This window comes from Nelusetta ayraudi, unplaced genomic scaffold, assembly GCF_046127955.1.
Source record: "Nelusetta ayraudi isolate G7.1 ecotype Tasmania unplaced genomic scaffold, CSIRO-AGI_Nayr_v1 ptg000021l, whole genome shotgun sequence".
Taxonomy (NCBI): domain Eukaryota; kingdom Metazoa; phylum Chordata; class Actinopteri; order Tetraodontiformes; family Monacanthidae; genus Nelusetta; species Nelusetta ayraudi.
Window position 1 is genome coordinate 5,719,597 of NW_027466071.1, and position 21,369 is coordinate 5,740,965.

The window sequence follows — 21,369 nt, forward strand, 5'->3', positions numbered from 1 at the left end:
CAAACGTATCAACCATTATCAAGCCACAAGTTCCACGTGTTCCAAATTAAAAGAAAAAAATTGATTTGGTTGTCAGACAAAGTGTGCAAATTGCAGTTGGATCCAAGCACTTTTGCAATAAAGTGAAACAACTCCGATGTTTAGACAACGTTCCCGCACACGAGCCGCTCCAGATTGTGTGAACGTGAGACACACCCGCCTGCTCAGCCAGTGTTTGTCCGTTTTTGTTGCTTGTAACTACGGAAACGGTTCCTTTTGGCAGGCTGACTGAAAATCCCCCCTGCCAAAAAGAAAAAAAAAAACCAACAACTCAAAAACTACGGCCATCCTACGTCTTCCTACCCGATTGTAAGCGTGACCTCGTGGACTCATTCTGCTGGCAGCACAATCCTGAGGGGTCAAGGGTCCTGGTCCTGGTCCTGGTCCTGGTCCAAATCCAGTTCCAGTCAGCTTTCACGGCAAAAAAGCAGCTCAGTCGGGTGTTGATGCCGAGGTTCACTGCAGCAGTTCTTGGAATTCTGCTGAATTTGCAGTGTCGGAGCCAAAAGCAGCACTTTTGGTCCCTGATGAGTCAGACCAACGTTCCCGTCCAGACTTCGAGGTCCGTCAGTCGTGTCCACCTGAAAGGCGGCACCTTTCACTGTCTGACTGCAGGTGTTACACAGTGGAGAGTCACTGGAATTGAAATGGTCGATTTGTGTGGTGCCAAACCCAACACAAGGCTCTAATTTGGCTTTAATCACAGACATCCAGACACAATCGAAGACCTCAAACTCTGATATTAATTTCTGCAGGTTCGACGTTCCTGCGCCTCCAGAAATATTTATGAGGTTTTTGTTAACGGCCAGTTTGATGTGTGTTAAATGCGACGCAGGCCAGCCAATTAGCTGATCAACAGTAAACTCTGCTTTGTCAAGTTGTTCCTGTTGATTTTCTGATGTGGGAATCTGACCTAAAGGGGTCGGTCCTTGTGATGACAGCAGCTGCGCAGGACATGATCAGATTTGATTTCTGGATTGTTATTTTTTTTTAAGTGATGTAACACACTATGCTACATTCCTTGTCTGACAGTGGCGATCCTGTCACTATGCCTCCAATTGATCATGCACCCTGGCTACTTGGCCAAAGGCCGAATGGTTAAGCACGCATGGCTATTACCTGGGAGTCTGGGGGTTTGAAGCCCGTCTGGGCCCTCTGCGCCTTGCCACACTCGTCTCCAGGAAAACCAGTCATGAGCCTTCAATGTGTAACCGTATGACCCGAAATTGAATGCTCATCTGCCGTCTATCCTGCTGCAAACAAGCGTCATTACATCTGCTGCTGGATTCAATTAGACTTCACGTGAACATTCAATTCAGAACGAGAGATGCAACTCTGCCATCGTCATGACCTCCTGATTAGTTTTTACAGTGTGTACAGACCAGTCCAAATCCACAGAACTGCTGAACTGCCTCTTATATTTATTACCAAGTCAGTGTAAAGGTTTCTGGCAATTTGTTCCGTGAGCAGAAACATCCATCAACCTTTGTTCATATATATATATACATATATGTATATATGTATATATATATATATATATATATATATATTTATATATATATGTGTGTGTATATATAAAACTAGCTGAATTTTCACATTAGAAATAGAGAATTGCCCTCAGTCTCTTCTTTGTGTGCTTTTTCTCTCTGACTCCTTTGGGAGGGTTGTTTTGAAGTTCCTTGTATGAGAAGATTTGAGGTTTTAGAGGGGTATGGTTGATCGGTGGGGGGCACCCAGATGAAGGATGGCACCAGAGGCTGGAAATCAATCTGTGTGTGTGTGTGTGTGTGTGTGTGTGTGTGTGCGTGTGTGTGTGTTTTTATGTTGGTCATTTAAAGCTGGTTTGTGTAAACAGGATAAACAGGAGTGATGAGGGAGGGGGTGAGGATACGGGATGGGTGTTAGATGTTTTAACACAAGCTTGAAGAAGGTGTGTGTGTGTGGGTGTGTGGGTGTGTGTGTGTGAGATGTGTTTTTAAGGAGACCCTTTCATCAGTTGGCACTTTTATATCCCGGATCTGCGGCAGCTGGATTCACAGGAGGAGGCACACACACACACACACACACACACACACACACACACACACACACACACACACATGGATTCGGAAGATGAGGAGATAGAGATGCTTCTTTTTTTAAAGCAGCCAATGTAGCATCCTAGCTAATGTGTTAGCATCACAGCCTTCATGGTGGCTCCTGCGGCGTCATGAAGGGGGGAAATGTGTGCAGTGCTATGGGGCCACCAGAGGATATTCACACAATATGTATGAACGAACATGTTTTTCCGGGCCCGTCTACACGAAGCCGGCATTTTCACTGAAACCGCACAGAACTAAACCGCACATTTTCATAAACACTCTCCAGGGAGGATGAGTTTGAAAGCGCCGCCCTGTCCAACTTCGTGTAAATGCTGAACTCGAACGTTTTTGGAAACGCTGAAGTCACATCTCTTAACCCCGCCCCCTGCCTTGCAAACTCTGAGTGGCCGTAATGGCACAGATGAGCAGTCACAACAACACCAACCACGTTGGCCAAGGGTTTTTTTTTTTACTGCTACTAATGATGACTAACCTGCAGTCTTCCCATTCACCTCCACTATAACAACTCACAAACAATAGTGGACAATATCACACAGCGCTTGTGGATCAATCATGGACTGTGTGCAAAGTGAAAATAAACACGACAAAAGTGATTTGCAAACCTAATGTTTTACTTTCTATTTATTTTCCCTCTGGGTTTGGCAGACTGGGATATTGAGGCAGGAACCCCAAGTGATAAAAATGTTCGCTAACTGTTACTGGCACGACCCCCAGTCCACCCTAACATGGACCTTTTAAGGCTTTGTGTTCTAAAGTAACTCAGAGCAGAAGTTCAGCCCTGTCGTTTATCCACTTTTCTCACTGTTCTCCATGGTGCTAATGTTCTTATCTCGCTCCTGCTTCTTTAAACACGGTGTGCTTCAGATGTTCTTCTCCTTTCTCCACCTGCCACACCCACCAGGCCTGGCATAGGAACTACATCATTTCAGTCCTCTGTCGCTTCTCTGTGGAACAGGAACATTTTTGAAGACGGCTTTGTGTGAACGCGTTTTCGAAAATTGTTGGCTTTTACAAAATGCTGTCTCCACGTAAACCCGCCCCTCAATCAGAGGGCCCAGAGTTGTTGGCCTGCTGCAGATCTCAGGGGTGAAACCTGAGCTGCCCCGTGAGGTCACAACTCTCATTCTGACACAATAGTCACATAAAAGCACAACTGTCCCACCAGCCTGGTGAATGAAAGCTATACACGAACACAAACTGTATTTAGTCACATGCTAATACATCTCGAGACACTAATTGTGTGACCCTCCAGCGTGCTCAGACGCCATCTGACAACGTGGCGACTCTGAGCTCCGCCAAACTAAAGTAGCGAGACCCTGCGGTTGATTGAATATTCAGCAGGTTCTCTGAACACGATGGGAGCAGAGGGAGTAAAAGTCCAGCGTGCAGGATCGGCTCAGTGGCGCCACCGAGGGGGAGGAGCTCAGACCTTGGAACCTCACATCTGCTCCACAACTCTGCCTATAAACAAAAACAAACAAACATATATTCACACATACACCACGTGTTTGAAACTGCAGTGAAATGTATCAGTTTGATTCTGACACCGGAAAATTCAGCATCATGATTTTTTTTTGCTGAACTGCACAGGTTTTGACACATTATTACAGTAGGTACCTTTTTAGTCCCAGGAGCTTGTAAACAGAGGATGTACACACACACACACACACACACACTCCTTCAGAATTGGAGGTATTCTGCAGACTTTGGTTGCACCTTGTGGCTATTTTAGCTGTTTCAGTTTTGCCTTACCTGTCTATGGACTTCAGCCAGTCTGACCTCTGACCCCTGACATCACAACAAGGCATGCTCCTCTACCGGATATTTCCAGTCCCGGCAGATCAGGAGAACGTCGGGAACGTTCTCCGGGAACATTACGAACGTGGGGGAAAAGACAGAATAGCAAAGAATTTCCTGCAGACTTTCTCCTCCTGGATTCTCAGCCAACACTTTTCACAATGGAGGAAGTCTCTGCTTGCTGGCTGCCCTTCCCTCCCCTCCCCTCCCCTCTCCTTCCCTCCTGAGAAAGTGGGACTCACCCCCCCACACCCCCACCACCTCCTCCCTCAGAAGGAGCCTTAACAGGCCTGCAGCCGGAGCTGCTGTTCAGTCTGGCAGTGAGGATTGTAGCAGAGAGAAGAAGAAGAAGAAGAAGAAGAAGAAGAAGAAGAAGAAGAAGAAGAAGAAGAAGAAGCGCAGCTCCACCATGGACGTCACGCTGCTCGTGCTGCTGTGTCTGCTGGCAGTGACCACGCACATCCCGTCCTCCGCCGGTGAGTCTCCACACTTTCCTTTTTTTTCTGTTATTTGGAGACAAGATGCTGCTCAAAAGACGTTGGAAGGAAAGTTGATGTTGAGAAGTCGAGAAGCTTTGTCCAGAGTTTCTTTTTCACTGCTGCTGCTTGGAACTTGTCCGAAACTCGTTTCTTTTCCGTTTAAAAGTTTTAAAGTTGTTCCGTCGTCATTTCTACGCGATATTTTCGGCGGCCGTCCCTCGGCGCTCATTTTCACTGATGCGCAAAGTTGTGAAACTTGAGTGGGGAAAAAAACAAAACTGTATGGTTTCATCCATGACGGGATGATTTTGAAGGCGAGTCACATCCCATTTTAAAATATACATTTATTTCAAAATTATAATGTTATTTCAAAGTTATTTCAGACATCTGAGAGAAAAAAAACATCATTTAAATCTTTTGACAGCATTTATCTGCACCAAGAACATTGAACGTAAACAACATTTTTCTTTTGATGTCTTTTTGCGGAATTCCCTTTTACGTGGAAAAAGCACAAAAAAAAACATTGCATTCACTCTGAAAAATAATGCTTTGCTTTAATAATGATTTAAAATATTTGAGACAAACTGTCATCTGATGTTAACAGGTAAAATACCTGTTCCACGTTTGCCACGCTTATAAATCACAATATAATGTGAGTCCTGCGTTTTAGCAATCTACACAGAGAGAGAGAGAGAGAGAGAGAGAGACGTTAATGTGAGTTCTCAGCTAGTTTGGAGGCTACATGGCTAAGTTTGGAAACCTAGCTGTGTTGTTATTGAGCATGCAGCCTGTGGCAAGTCTGGCGACTTTTATAGATTAATAAAAAAAAGTAATGATTGAGATCCTTGAGTCTTGATTTATGGCTCACCTGTAATTTTCTTCTTTTAAAAATACTCTCTGACATCACGTTGTCCGGCTGCTCGTTTAGCCGTGCTGACATTGCAATGCTCAAGATCAGAGGCATTCGCAATCAAACAATCATGTATCATTGCACGTTTGTTTGCCCTTGTGCCCTCAGATTTTAATATTTCTTTATTTTCTTTTTACTCAACATGTGTACTCTCTAATGATGAACTAATTATATGTAATTATGAATTATATTTCCAACGTTTATTGTAAAAGGGGAGTGATGGAGAGGCGGGGATGGCAGTTCATCACGGGGGGGATGCCATCCCCCGGTCGCAGGGAAGAAAAACAGTTGGTTGTGTGAAGCCACTTCACACGGCTTCGCTGAGGCACTCGGGAGGTTTGGGATCGTTTTAAGGAGCACTTGTGCTGATTGTCCCCTGCCCTCCCACCTCGTTGAATTGAGCACCAGAACAGATTGAATGTGGAGGAAACTCATCAGTGCGTGTGTGTGTGTGTGTGTGAGTGTGCGCATGTGTTTACAAGCTCCTGGGACTAAAAAGGTACCTAATAATATGTCAAAACCTGTTGCAGTTCAGCAAAAAAAATCATGATGCTGAATTTTTCGGTTTCTGAATCAAACTGACAACTGTGTATCAATTGTAAAATTAGCAGCAATTTTTGCATTGAAACATAATAATGATTATAGTTAAAGCTAAAAGCAGCGTTAGCGGCACTGAGCCGCTGTGGCCGCGGCGTGCTCAAGAGCAGAGAGGCTAACGTTAGCTTCATTTTCGAAAACTGGGAAACACTTCTAACGGTGCCATTTCTGCATCAAAACGAAAGATATAGGCATCGTCTGTAACAGTTCATGTGAATAACAGTGTAGGCGTGGCCAGTAGCCAGTCCATTAAAATTTTGGAGGGGGTTTCAAACAAGTTGAAATATCTCACTACCTGTTTGTCGAGCGTAAAAAAAATAGAGAATAAGTTGGTCTTGAAGCCAGGAACGCATGGGTTTTGTTGCATGTCTCTACGACATTCCTAGAGGGCGCTAGTGTGCATCGTAGTTTTGCAGTGTTTTTTTGAGCAATTTTTTGTGAATTTCGAGTGTGCTGCGACTTTAAAGGGCGATACAATGAAAATGGTGTAACATTTCCAAACCATTCTTTTTATTTCGTCCTTATGAAGGTCTAGTCTGTGTGATTGTTACGACTGGGGTCATGATCGTGCCCTGTCTCTCTCCCTCTCTCTCTCTCTCTCTCTCTCTTTGCAGCTGTCTCTTTACCTGTACTGATGGGGCAAATGTGCAATATCAGGCTGTGGCACATAAAAGGCTGCAGAAAGAGGAAGTCTCTCCCTTGCTCTTTCCCTCGCTTGCTCCCCGCAGGCATGCAACCGTGGGCTCTTGTGCTGGTGTGTCGTGCTCCTCGGGAGAGGAGGTGCTCTTGATTTTGCATTGTATTTAGTTTTGCAGGCCAGCTGCTTGATTACGTAACCGTAATCCTTTGTTTCGTGGACAGAGTTCTCTTTTTATGTTTAACAAATTCTTCTTTTACCTTTTACATAAACTTTTGCTGCATTATTCACTCCCCTCCGACCCGATATTTCTTTTCTACTGTTACTTTTTACCCCCCTAGACTAAAGTGTGAATGTAACAGTCATACAGAAAGTTTCAGACTTTTAACATTTACGATTCTTTAGTTCTGCGAATGAAAGTGAAAATAGCTTGCTTCCAGTTTGTCAAGGGTCAAAGGTCAGAGTGGATGAAATGTTGGTCCATCCAAGGAACGTGCGGGTCTTTGTCCCATGGTGAGGCTATTTAGTATCATGGTTGTTCCGGGGGGGGGTGTTGAGCCATTTTTGAAAACGGTTGGGATCTCAAATGTTCTACGAATAACTTTTTGTCGTGAAGGTCTCGTCTATGTCCTAATCCATTTTATTCCAAGAAGAAACATTCAGAATTTCAAACGGGTCTTTTGCCCTGCGATAGACCTGCTATCTGTTATCTCCTGAAATATGTATAGGATGACTTCGAGCCCTACCAATGACCTTCTCTATGATTATTATTATTTATCTATCTATCCACTCATCCAACTGTTTTCTTTTTGTTGTTGTTTTAATGAAGAGGTCAGTGGGCAAAAATATACAAAGATCTGAAAAATGTGTGTAATGTGGGACCTTAAACGCACGCGTCTTACTTTCTCCCACGTCTGCCCTTGTCCCACCACCTTTTATTTATTTTTCTTCTCCTCCTCCTGGTCCTCAGCGAAGCCCATCAGCCTGGTGGAACGCTGCTGGTGTCGCTCCACCCTCAACACGGTGCCCCAGCGCTCCATCAAAGAATTCAAGTTCCTCCACACACCCAACTGCCCCTTCCAAGTCATGTGAGTTGCTTGCAAGCTTGTGTCTGTGATGCCTTTTCATGTTTGTTCTGCTGTGGGGAAAAAAATCTGACCTTTTTATGCAAGAAAAATGATAAACTAAAGTTGAAAGAGAAAAAGTTTATGGCTGTAGGAGGTTTATTTAAGTGTATGTGTTTGGTCTTGAAGAAGTCTGAAAAACTTTTTCAGTGATGCATAAAGATCGGCTACTCTGTGATGGATGAAATGCAGTCCACAAAAATTAGATTTGATCCAGAAATGCTTCAAAAACTCCAGAACATCTGTATTGTTTCTACCCGACGCCGCCTTCGTCCAGACAAGCTGACTCCGGATGCCGGCTATCCAATTTGAGATGTGTGTAAAAGCGAGGTGTTAGTCTTAGCATTAGCGTTAGCGTTGGCAGAGGAGTGAGGCATTAATGTCCTTCCATTCTTACTCGATGGAGAAAAGTGGCTGGTTGATGTTTTGTCATAATTAAGGGTGAAAGTGATTTCCTTTGTATTTCGCCCCCCTCGCTCCATTGGGGTTGAAGTAGGAGGGGGACTGGAGAAAAAACAGCTGGCCGAGAGTTTCAAAGGTCAGAGCGCGTTCAGAGGTCAGAGCGGGTGGCGCTCAGCCGCAACATCTCAATGGAAGCAGATGAAAGGAGCCCCCACCCTGCCCCAGCCCCCATCTGACTGTGTGGCCTGAGCCACTGTTGAGAGATAATCTTTGCTTGGGTGTAAATGTGAATTTTGGTAATTAATTTCAGCCTTTCATAATTACAGTTAAGAGCTTCAAGAAGAAACTCAATCATGAAATCACAAACAATCCTTTTTCATCTTCACAATCCATAAAATCCTAAGAAATTCACGTCAACTTTTTTCGAGACTGTAGTTTTAACACCAAACCTGCCAAAGGATGAAAAGTTAGCCAGCGGCAACAATTCCCACATATTTACCTGTGAATGTCCACTACTATGTCTTGGATGTTCTTCTTCTCCTAATTATTTTTTCTTCTTCTTCTTCTTCTTCTTCTTATTCTTCTTCAAATAAATAAATGATCAATCCCGTCCGGTCAATAAGTGGAGCTGTCGCTTCCTGTCGTTTCGGAACAAACGGTGTTCCTAATTAAGTGGCCTTTTAAGAGTCTCCGCCAGCCGTAGGTGGAGACTCTTAAAGAGACTCAGCGTCCAGCTGAGGCGAATGGAAACAGGAAGTTAAGACGTTTAACTGTTCAGTCCATTCGATCCTGAGCTTCTGCCACTGCCGGATTGTGGGGCTCAGCGAAAACCATTATTTTTATTTATTTTTTAATTATTATTCTTTGGGTCCTGCGATGGAGGACCCAAAGATGTTGGAGCCAGAGGTCAGCAGCATCTTAGATTCTCATTTCATTGATGCACAATCAAAAACGTCAACAGGGTGCTGAATGGTCTTTGCTATTATTTTGTCCGAAAGCTGTTTCGATCGTGCTCAACTTCTCTCTGCGACTGCTGAACGTCAGGAAAGGAAAAAAAACAGGAATCTGTGATGGATCATCGCTGCAAATCCAGCGTCTTGGCCGTGATTCATGACTGGTGGCACGACCTCACATTGGGAAACCTACTTAGAGCGGGTGTGTGTGTGTGTGTGCGTGAGTGTGAGTGTATGTGTGGGAGGCAGAGACATCCCATCTTGCAGTGAAGTTGAGTTGTGGGAGATGAGTCGGACGCCTTCTCACCTCCACAAAAAAAAAACAAAAAAACATCATCGCCTCAAACAGCCACTGAGTGCACCTGAAAATATTTTGAAGGAAATTTAAAACATTTTAGAACATTTTTTAGCGCAAGCAAGCAATGGAATTAAATATAATAAAAAAAAAGAAGTTGCAAATTGCAGCAACGTGACATCAAAGTTGCACTGTATGATGATGATGATGATGATGATGATGATGATGATGATGATTGTTGTGATTGTATGTTACATGTTTTGACCACCGGGTGGCACCACCTATTGGTTGTCAGGTATAAAAGTGTAGCGTGAGATTGAAGTGGAGACCTTTTTTTTGTAACTGAGAGCATGTGATTAAACAACAAACAACATGAACATGACATTGTTCCAGGAGCGAATGGTTAAGGACAACATGGAGTTGAAACCTCCGGAAAGTTTGAAGCTAACAGGCGACGTCGACGAAAACTGCTGCGCTTTCAAACAGCAGTTCCACCCGTATGTTGCAGCTTTGGGACTCGAGACGAAGCCAGAGGCAAGAAAGGTAGCGCTGCTGCTAACGATTTAAGGGCCAAAGGCCATAGAAGTATTTAACACGTTCGTGTTTGACAATCCTGGAGACGATGAGAAGTTGGATGCGATGCTTGGTAAATTTGATGCTCACTCTTCTCCAAAGAAGAACGAGATGTACGAGAGGTACGTGCTTCGGTCTCATACTCAGCAGCAGCACGAGCCCTTCGATTGCTTCCTGACGGATTTGCGTCTGAAGGCGCAAGTCCTGCAACTTGCAAATAATAATAAATAACGCAATAAAGCATCTGGACTGAAAGACTACAATGGGCGGAAAATTAAATTTTTGGGCACATGCAGGTTGAGTGCCACAGTAAAAATGAGTGCACCACCTTTTCTTCTTTGTTGTGAATGAGGGGCGTGAATCACTTCTGGGTGACAGAGTCTGTGAAGAACTGGGGCTGGTATCAAAACAGTGTACCTTATCATTCCAACCATGATCCCAGTGATTGACTCTGTGGACATGATAGTCCAGAACATCTCAGAAGTCTTCAAGGGTTTCAGTGTGTTGTTCTTCACAAATAGAATACAGTTGAAGGAAGGCGCCCGACCAATTGCGCAATGCAGCGCGCAGAGTTCCTGTTCCGTTGAAAGACAGCCTAAAGAAAGAGCTGGACAGAATGATTATGTTAGGAGTGATTAAACAGGTTAATGAGCCTGCAGACTGGGTCGACTCAATGGTCAGCGCCAAGAAAAAGAATGGACAGTTGTGAATATGTTTGGACCCTAAAGACCTAAATGAAAACATAAAGCGTGAACGTTATCAAATACCCACACATCAAGAAATCATCAGTGAAATGTCAGATGCTAAGTACTTCACAAACCTTGACGCCTCACAAGGCTGAGACTGGAGGAAAGCAGCACAAAGTACTATACCTGTAATACTCCCTTCGGTAGGTAGTGTTTTCTCGGACTGTCTTTTGGAATAAAGTCAGCACCTGAGATATTTCACGGAGCGATGGAGCACATCATCGAGGAGTTGAAAGGTATAAGTCTACATTGATGACATCATCATCTGGGGGTCCACAGCTCAAGAGCATAAGGGCATAATGAGAGGCTGTACAGAGTGATGGAGCGCATACAAAAATATGGACTAAAACTCAACGAGAGCAAGTGTGAGTTTGGCTTTCGAGAAATTCTCTCCCTGGGTGACAAGCTGTCTTGCAAGTGGAGTCCAACCAGATCAAAGCAAAGCACATGCAATACAGAACATGCCAAGGCCCACTGACAGTACAGGCGTCCTACGCATCATGGGCACGGTCGAGTTCATAGGCAAGTTAATTCTCAATCTAACAGCAAAAACATTGTGCATCCGGGAGCTTCTGTACGGGAACCGTGAGTTTAAGCGGACAGTTAAACATGAGCGGGAGGAGCAGGAATTTAAGAATACATTGACCACAGTACCAGCATTGTCATTTTATGACAACAAAAAGAGGATTAAACTGTCTACAGATGCCTCCAAGGATGGCATTGGTGTTGTTCTACTCCAGGCTGAGGGTGAGCGCTGCAAACCAGTAGCATATGATTCTAGGGCTGGGTCGTGAAGAATCAGACGAAGGTTGATATGGATCTCAATGTTTTTTAGAAAGTCGAGATAGACGGATAGCGGGGGTTTAACTACAACCTTGTATTAAGACAACACAAACATTAAAAGAAACATGACTTTATGTAAAGTGTGAACATTAAAATTGTAGACACAATAAAATAATGAAATTGATTCTTACAGCAGCTGAGTTTTTACAAAAACCCTTTATTTTAAAGAAGTATGTTTTTATTTTTATTTTTTTTATTTTTTTAGTCAGTGCTGTTTTAAAGTTGTAATTCCCTTTTTTCTCTGAGGTTACTGAAGGTCGTGGAACAAAACCAGCTGACCAAACAGCTGGAATGTTACAGGATGAACAGCTGACCAATCAGATGGAATCTCTGTAAAGTTAATCAGTGGAGCTGCAGATAAAACACTCTCTATAGATACATTTACATATATTTCTCAGTGCATCTTGGACTCGTCCCTCATCCTGTGCTGCCAAAAATGCTCCATCACTATCTCTCCTCCTCCTCCTCTGCTCCCTCGCCTTCCTGCCTTCCATCAACGTCGCTGGCAGAGTCGAGACCAAACTGGAGGCGTCCCCAGCCAAAGTTGTTGTTTGCGAACGAAAACGTTGTTTTTTTTTGGGCAAAAGTGACAAGTGATTGGTCAAGATGTGTGGCACCATCTATCTCCATCCATTGGTGTATGAATGTGTGTGTGCATGGGTGAATGAGAGGCCTTTGTGCATGGTCCCATGAAGGTGCTGGAAGTGCAGTCCATGGAGTCCATTGCTGTGTCTCAATTCAGGGTCTGCACCCTTCAGACCGAGTGTCCTCCGTCTGAAGGAAGCGTTCTTCGAGTACCCAGCCTAGAAGGACGGACCAAACCCCGCCCCCCCGGTCACCACCCGGGACGGTCTAGCCTTCGGCGTATTTCCTCGTTTCGTCACCGCCGTTTCCTCCGGCTGGCCAACCCCGGAGGTGACGTTTTTATAGCAGCAGAAGAAATTGCCCCCCCGACTCTCAATTTGTTTCTAAAATTGTCATAAGTACATCTCTGCATAACATTGATTTGTTAGTAGCATTAAAAAAGAAGAAAAGAAAGAAATATAGATCAACTTACAACAAATACACTGTTAACCCGAAAGTTCATTCTATGTAAAAAGATTGAGTAAATACCACTTTAAAATATTAGTTTTATCACCTTACTCAAAGAGTATGAGTACATGAAGAGCATATGAGACCAGTCATTGAATGTACTCATTTTTCTAAGTTTAACAAACTTGAACTATCAAGTTTTACCTCAGGTGACGTAGTGCCCTGTTGTGATTGGCTCAAATCTCAAGACAAGTCTGGGCTTGTTGGAGTCCGTTTGAGAGCTGCGCCTTGTCTTCCCGCTGTATTTTTTGTCTTCGCAAGTTTTCCTCGCAAAACATTTTCTCCCCGAATAAGGTGAGTTTCCTTTTACATTTTCTTTCTGTGGAACATTGTGGAACAGCATACAACCGTCGCGCTACCTGCACAAATTAACCATATCGTGGCCACGAGATAGTAACGCGTGGGCACGCATTCACCATGTCGTGAGCACGCGTTTATTATCCTGTGGGCATGCGTGCGCACGATGTAGTAATGCGTGGCCACACGTTATTATTATTTTAATCCATGTTAACAGGGTGGCTACGCACTACTCTTGTTTGAAACGTGTATTTGAACGTGGGTAGGTTGACTTTAGCAGATTCTGAGCGTTGAACAACTGCAGCGTTTTTTGTTTTTTCCCCCAGAAAAGCTAGCGACTGTTAGCTACTATATGTTCGCTACAGTTTTGCAGTGTGCTGCAGAGTTTTGTGAAGAATTTTAAAAATATGTGCTTTTGATGAAACGTTTATACCCACTTTTAACAGGGTTGCTGGTAGAAATCTTAAAGAAGAGTTTTTTGGTGTTCTTGATGGTTTTTGCCCAATCTTAATGGACATCTTCAAGAGGAAGACAGGAGGTCGGATAGGCAAACAGTTAGCTGACCTGCTACAACAGACAGCGGTGAGTTCATATTTCTGTTTTCTTCTTCTAACGATATTGATGTTAATAGTGCATACATATTCCAAGAAATAATTTCCCCACCTTCCCTTGTAGTCATTTTCTATATGAACAAATATGATGTTATAAATGTTCATGTCTTATGTCTCTTTGCAGAGCACTGAGCCAACAGCTACGAGATGCCTTATCCTGAGAGGACTTCCCATCTTTCTTGGTGATGATCCATCCATGTTTTTTAAGAGCAGTTTGGTGAGTAAAGTTACGTAATTGCTGTTTGACTCAGTTTTTCTGTTTTCCTATGTTTACCTTATTTGGGATGATGGGTTGTGATAATTAGTATTAATGAAGATGTTTCATTGAACTTTAGTTGATTTTAACAAGATAATGTGTCTCCTTCTGTTAGCAAGAGTAAATTAATTGCTGCAGTTTGGACTGCAAATTATGCAAAAATTCAAAGGGCTTGCATAAATCTAATCCATTGAGGGGCTGATGCTGGAAATTGGATTAATCCAAACATTTCTAATATATTTCTATTATTTTCCCTTATTGACGAACACACACTTAACCCAAAAATAAAATTAAAAAGAAAACGGCTCAAATTAGGCCAGACGGGAAAAAAAGAAAAAAAAGAATGCGTGCTTCTCTATGGTCAGCACCCGAAACATAATTAACCATTTCTCTGTTTGTACCTTTCACATATCAAATTGTCCAATACACCACCTACTGTCAAGACATGAGATCTACACCACAACGGACAGCTATACACAAACAGACAAAAAATAGCTTGTTCACGTAACATTGTCTAGAACAAGATTACTGTGAATTATGAAAATCACAATATTAATGTAGACCACACAACTGATTACAGATAAATTGCTGTTAACCAGAATATCCTCTTTTTGTATTGTTTCTTCTACAATAGAATGACTCCCTGGACATTCCAGTGGGAATTGTGTGCTATGAGGACACCAGCCCTGAACACCCAGGAAGCTCGGCATCGCCACAACTAAACCCCACAAAAGTGGGGATCATCCTTGAGGGCAGTGTTGTGATGGACACCCTCACCAACTTACCTCAGGCAATGTGCCTCTTGTTTGGCTTTACTTATGCACTCCACCTGCAGTACCCAAAGTGCTTTAAAAACACATTCATCTTCATTCAGCAGGTGATGCTAAACTTGGGTCGAAGTGAGCTACCTCCCAAAGTTCAGAGGCTGAAAAATGATCTTGCAGTGTAAGCTCATGCCACAATTTGTGATATCTGTCCGAATTTTTTTATGCACTCTGTTCGCACTGCATAGTTTTTTCTCAATGCTGCTGTTGTTAATGCACTTTATATTGTTGTGTAGCAAGAATTTTGTTTTGTTTTTTGTTGTTGTTTTTCAAAACATGGAATGTGAAACACATTCATGCTCATGGCACAATTCTGTATGTTGATTGCTGCACAAATAGACTGCACTCAATGGAGAAAATATTCTTTCAGTTGCTCATTCAGTATGTGATATTTATAGTTTAAAATAGATCTAGTGTTCTACTGAAATAATTCTATTGGACACATGTTAGAAAGTCAAAGTTGGTCTTAATGCCACTCTTCTTGTATTTTTGTGTGGCACACCAAGCATGTTAGTGTTATATTTTTTTATTCTTCTTCTTATTTTTATTTTTTTTAAGAAGCTTGCATTGAAAACACAGGATACATGGTAGAAAGCTGCCATTTCAACATGTGCCCAACTTAATGCTTGCGTGTTGTGAGGCAAAATAAACAAATAAAATAAAGTGCATTGTGTGGTCATTGACAACAGAAGAATTAAATTGCAACTTTCTTATCCAAAATATAATATTTTGAAATTCTATTCCTAGTTTTGATAAAACTAGAATTTTAAGTTCATTTGACTCATTTTATTAAGTTATGACTGTACTAGTTTTGAGTAGACTCCACAATTTTTTTCTATTGTTACTTAATTAAACCATTTAAGTATATATAACTTTAAAATATTAAGTTCTGACTATTGCACATTTAAGTTGAGTAAACTCAAACAAAATAATTTTCTCTGCTGTCAATTACTTAAATCGTTCAAGGCAATCACTTGACGAAAGTGGTTTAAGTACAATCAACTTATCCGGGTTAACAGTGTATTTGTAAATTCAGTCCGTCACAGAAAAGATTTAAAGTGCTTCAATTTTGCCTGAAATAAAAAATAAATTATATCTAAACTACAAACATTTTTTGACCGACTAATTGAACTGTTTAAATTTGAAAAATGAAATCTAATAAAATCACTCATTCATCCATTCATTTTCTATACCCGCTTAGTCCCGAGTCTGCTGGAGCCTATCCCAGCTGTCATAGGGCGAAGGCAGGGTGACACCCTGGACAAGTCGCCAGTTCATCGCAGGGCCACATAGAGACAAACAACCATTCACACTCACATGCACACCTACGGACAATTTAGAACGTTCAATTGACCTCACGTGCATGTTTTTGGAGTGTGCAAACTCCACACAGAAAGGTCCCAGGTCCGGGCCCCGGAATCGAACCCACGACCTTCTTGCTGTGAGGCGGCAGCGCTAACCACTGCGCCACCGTGTCGCCCACAATAAGAACTATTGTTGTCTCATTACTAGGGCTGTCAGTCGATTAAAAAAATTAATCCGATTAATCGCATGGTTTTCCGTAGTTAACTCACGATTAATCGCAAATTAATCACATCTTTTTTGATCTGCTCTAAATCTACCGTAAACTGATATTTTTCCATTTTTTTTATAATCATATCAACATGAGAGTAGGCAAATACTTGCTTTCTGCAAATGCAGCATGTTTATTCGTGTTGGAGCAATGACAAGTACTACGAACAAAACAAAAAAAAAAAGCATAGGGTAAAAAAAAATTATTATAAACTCAAGCCCAACAAAGATAACAGATGGGCATAACTGTAACATTGCATAGTAATGATTACGAGTACTACCAAAATTTGTATATTTTACTTTTCAACTCGAACTTGAACTATTCATTCCCTTTTTTCAGCAGCCATTAACACAAAAGGATGACCCGAGCGCCCGGGTCACACCAGACGCGGAAGCGCCGAGCGCTTCAGTTTGGCGCCCATGTTAATCAACGTAGTGGTTCACACCAGACGCGAACGGGCGTAGGTGTGTGTGTGTGTGTGTGTGTGTGTGTGTGGGTATAAATAGAAACACGCACTCAGGTGTCCATCTCAAGACCTCTTTCATAATGATCACTGACCGGCATCTCTAGGATCAAACAGACATATTTTGATCAAGTCTTCCTCTGTGTGTGTGTGTGTGTGTGTGTGTGTGTGTGTGTGTGTGTGTGTGTGTATTTGTTTAATCTCTCTTGCACTCTGATACAATGTACTGACAAATATAACATACAAATATGATCGAATTTGTCATTCGGTTTTTATTTTGAAATTTGTTTATTTAGAAAATTCATCAGATCTTCTCGTTTTTTTTTGGTTTTTTTTGAGCGACTTCCTGTACCATTGACGAGGATCGCTCGCGGCTCGCGCACAAAATAGAGCAGACACTGAAACGACAACTGCATGGCACGAGCCGCGCGCTTGTTCGCGTCTAGTGTGAACCACCACATTGATTAACGTGGACGCCGAATGGAAGCGCTCGTTACAGTAAATGCATATCACTTTTGTCCTGTCAAGACTGCCATCTGGCAGGGTTTTGAAGTGGAGCTTTCCATTTACAATTGACGCCTTATCCATGTTAGTCCTTCCTAGTGCTCATCTACAAATGTCTTTTTCTTTTTTTGGCGGGACCCCGCAAACAGGATCCGCGGTGCGAGTCCAGAGTCGCAGGCTCGCAGCCGCCGAACCGATCCGCTCCGCAGACCCGTTTCCTGACGAAACACCTGCGGCTTATAGTCCAGTGCGGCTTGTATATGTACACATTCGTTTCCCCCCCTAAATTTAGCTGGTGCGGCTTATATTCAGGTGCGCTTTATAGTCCGGAAATTACGGTACTTAAACCGGCTGAAAAGAGCCAGAATCCCGTCGCCGCTGTGATTCTCTGGTGAAACTCGCCACTGATTTCTTGCACATCTGCTCCGCCTTGCAGTGCCAAGCTGAAGAACAACAGGGAGGTTTGCATCAACCCCGAGACCAAGTGGCTGCAGCGCTACCTGAAGAAGGCCATCAACAAGTAAGAAAGAGAAACAACACAATCTCTTCATCCGGCTATTTCTATATTTTAACTTCTAACACTTTTCCAACTCCTTCATTCTGACTTCATGTCAAAATGCATCTTTGTTGTGTGTGTGTGGGGGGGGGGGGGGGGGAGGGGGGGGGGTGGCACTCGGCCGATGTTCACCCGATGCTTCTTCTCAGACTGACAGTTGTTTTATTTATTCATTTCTGAAGCAGATTTTTTAAGACGCATGTGAAACCTGAAAGACACTGGACAGAGAATCATGCAGGAAAAACTGCACAACCAACGGTTGTGTGCAGTTGTATGTGATTGAGTGTGTGTGTGTGTGTGTGTGTGTGTGCGTGCGTGCTTGTGCGTGTGTGTGCAGTGCGGCTGCTCTCTGTCAGTGTCCCCTCTTTCATGTCGGACTGCAGTCGCTCATTCATTGTGTGATGTTGTTGCCAGCGACCGGAGACACACAGCCGATCAGCTGACGTCAGACAACAGAATCTTTGATTGAAAACAAAGATTTTATCTATGCTTTGTGTTGGCGACTCCTGAACTGACCGCTGACCTGCAGATTCAGTGCCCAACCTGCTGACTCTGTTGACAATGTTGTGACTGTGGAATGTCACTCACTTCCTCACCGACCTCCCATAAAAAAAAAACGTTTCTCCACTTGCACTTGATTCCTTTTGTCAGTTTTCTAAAAGCAGGAACAGCAGCATCTGGAATCAGGAAGTGTCAAAGAGAGACCAGCACGATGTGTTGTCTATACTTTGCTCAGTTTATTTAAAGCAGGAGTGGCCAAACTTTATTTGCAATGGGCCACATGACAGAACTGCATTGTGTCGGTGGGCCACGACAGTTTTGTTGACGGGGGGGCTGATTGGAAATAGCGCTAACGTCTTGCCATTTTTTCCCCGGGGGGGGATTTTTAGTTGACAGGGGGGCGGAAGCACGCTATCGCTGTCGCGCTACGCTAACGCGTCGGCAAAGTTACGTGTCGCAAAAGTGTCGGTGTTTTTTTTTTTTACCATCAGATTGTGTTTTTGCGTCACAAACACTCTGGTGGGTGTGATATCTTGACACGGTACGATGTGACATTGAACTTGCTGAGCTCAAATGTCCGGGACATCCCTGAAAGGCTCATGAATGACCTTCATTGTATTCATTTGTCCTTGTTCTCAGGGTGAAGAAGAGCAGGAGACAGGCAGGCAACAACAAGCTCCATTAAAGACGTGCCAGCGCCCCCTGCTGCCAACCCTGTATACCTCACTATCACTGCTATGGATGTATGTATATAACCACGTTGTATATACCCCAGCACTTCTCTGGACCACTGGCACATAAGAACTGCACCGCCAAAACAACAACAACAACAACAACAACAACGCAACAGCACAACAACAGCAGCGGTAGCAATATCAGGTTCTCCCGGAGACCCACAACTCACCACAACTCTACGCTAACCTACACGAGGAATTCCAAGACCGGGTTCCAGCTTCCTGTGGGATGGAGGTGTGAAACAAAAGCTTCACGTCACTGATGGACGACAAGACTCAGCTGGCAACAATGTTGCTGTTGCTTCAGGGCTTGGCTGTGAAGGTCAAAAGGTCAATGTGGAGTTTGACGGTGAGCGGGGAAACGCGCAAGGGAACCAATCAGTGATGGCCTTTTGCCACACACACACACACACACACACACACACACATTCAAGAAACAGGCGCAGACGGTGCTAAATATTCAGGATAAGCCAATGGAAAGAAGTTGTTTTTTCACTGTATTTTATGCAAAATTGATGGAAATGTGTCAAATATATATACATGCATATACACATGCATATATGTATATATATATATATATATATATACCAGTTGCAAACTATGTTAAGCGCTGTATGCAAATCTGATATAAGGCTGAGTGTATTTCTCCAAACTGCACTGATAAAGAATATGAAGAAGTGGGACTGAAGCACTTTATTTTTTCTTCTACTAACTGGACGTATCAGTCAACTATCATCAAATGTTTCTGTTGTGATGCAACCGCATAAAAAAAACAACAACAGCAGCAGAGGAACCTCAACAAACAGTGATATGAGAATGTAGATGGACCAGCATTTACACACTTGGTATTGTAAAATAGAGGTTAAAGGAACAGTGTGCAACGTTTAATGGAGAAAGAAATGGGACTGATTGAGTTTTAGTAAAAATGAAAAAAAAATTCTGGCCCCACAGCGTGTGGGTCTGTTGTGTGTGCGAGTTTGAAAGAAAGAAGCAGGATGAAGCATCAAAAAGTGGCGGTTAGCATTAGCACATTAGCACCATTACAATACACTTTCCTACTGCTGGATGCTGCTGAATCTTCCACGCTTGGCCTTTAAATTTGATGGTGGAAGATCAACGAGCAACTGCAGTGTTTTTTACGTCAACACCGACATCAGCTGATACTTGTGTCTTTGGAACTATTTTTTTATTTTCAACTGGTCACGTGACCCCATACGTCACGTAAAGTGGTGCGTAAATGCATTATACTTTTAGCGATATGCCTCTGTATCGACATGTCTGAAAAACCCAAGAGAGTCTGGCTGCAGACCTGCACTGTCAGGACCCGCCTGCTCTGAGAGGTCCGCCTGCACTGTCAGGACCGCAAGTTGATTTAAAGCCTTTCAAATTAAACGCGTTTGGACCGCAAGTTGATTTAAAGCCTTTCAAATTAAAAGCTTTTATAAATTAAATTATTTTATAACAGAAGACGTGACAAAAGAGGGTACTTGGCGTACTGTGAGTGTCAAAAAAGTACAGCAGCAAAAAATAATAATAATAATAAAAAGAAAAATAGATCAGGTCGATAGATACTAGAAAAGGCCTCGGCTTTGTTTTTTTAATTAATATTTTTTTTAATTAATATATATATATATTTTTTCTAGGCAAACATTCTGAAAATATCTCCTTATTATAAGATAATCTCTAAATCACGAGATCCTGATCTCATATTTCAGGGATCTTTTCTCGTAATGACGAGATAAAATGAAAAGGAAACTTCTAACTCCGTAATCAGCGGCAATGATGACGCCATCGCAGTTAAACAGATATATATTTTTTGAGGAACTTTATTTAGAAAGAGGAATGGACTGACAAGAAGTAATATTTCAAAAATATAAATCTGAAACCAAGTACAGCGGAAAGCAATTCTATCTAGTTTCCCTCTTGTGCTCAGTGATTACCGTGATACGTAGCCGAGTAGACCTCTCAGTGCAGGCGGGTCCTGACAGTGCAGGTCCTGCAGCCAGACCCCTCTCGAAAAACCACCTCATGAGTGTAAAAAACTTTTAGCGATATTTGAGAGGTTTTTCGAAATGTAGGCGTTTCCGTGACCAGTTTTTTTTTTTTATTGTGATATTTAGGTTTTGCGCAATTCTAGGGGTGATGGAAATGCAGCTACAGACTGACTGATTCACTGACTCACTCACACAATTACTGACAAAGCGCTCCAAAATCTACTTTTCAGGCCGGTGGTTTTCTAATTTCCTGCCGCCGGTGAAGAGTTTGAAAAAGAGGAAATGAACACCTGAGGCGCAGCAGCGGCAGGCCTGTGGGATATTTTAGCGCCACATAATTGTTTAAAAAAAAAAAAAAAGAAAGAAAGAAAAGAAAAATTCATTTGTTCTGCTTCATCACTAATCCTGGCCGCCACACGAGCTCTGCTCATTTTTTATAATCCGTCAGCTCTAATAAGTCCGACCAT

At 42.7% G+C, this 21,369-nt stretch overlaps 2 protein-coding genes and 1 long non-coding RNA gene across 3 annotated transcripts in view; all 3 read left to right on the forward strand.

The window, feature by feature from the left end:
• LOC142889189 (tripartite motif-containing protein 16-like) overlaps positions 1–21,369 on the forward strand; it is a 274,833-nt gene that overhangs the window by 154,932 nt on the left and 98,532 nt on the right. The window lies entirely within an intron of this gene.
• On the forward strand, positions 4,230–19,039 carry LOC142889182 (stromal cell-derived factor 1-like). The gene is made up of 4 exons (XM_076027830.1): positions 4,230–4,414; positions 7,532–7,649; positions 17,554–17,637; positions 18,814–19,039. Exons 1-4 carry the CDS (start codon positions 4,348–4,350, stop codon positions 18,857–18,859), a joined length of 315 nt encoding a protein of 104 aa, XP_075883945.1. The 5' UTR covers positions 4,230–4,347; the 3' UTR covers positions 18,860–19,039.
• Positions 12,791–14,577, forward strand: LOC142889183 (uncharacterized). Its single transcript, XR_012926805.1, has 4 exons — positions 12,791–12,883; positions 13,333–13,468; positions 13,622–13,714; positions 14,388–14,577. It is a non-coding gene; the product is annotated as an uncharacterized LOC142889183 (long non-coding RNA).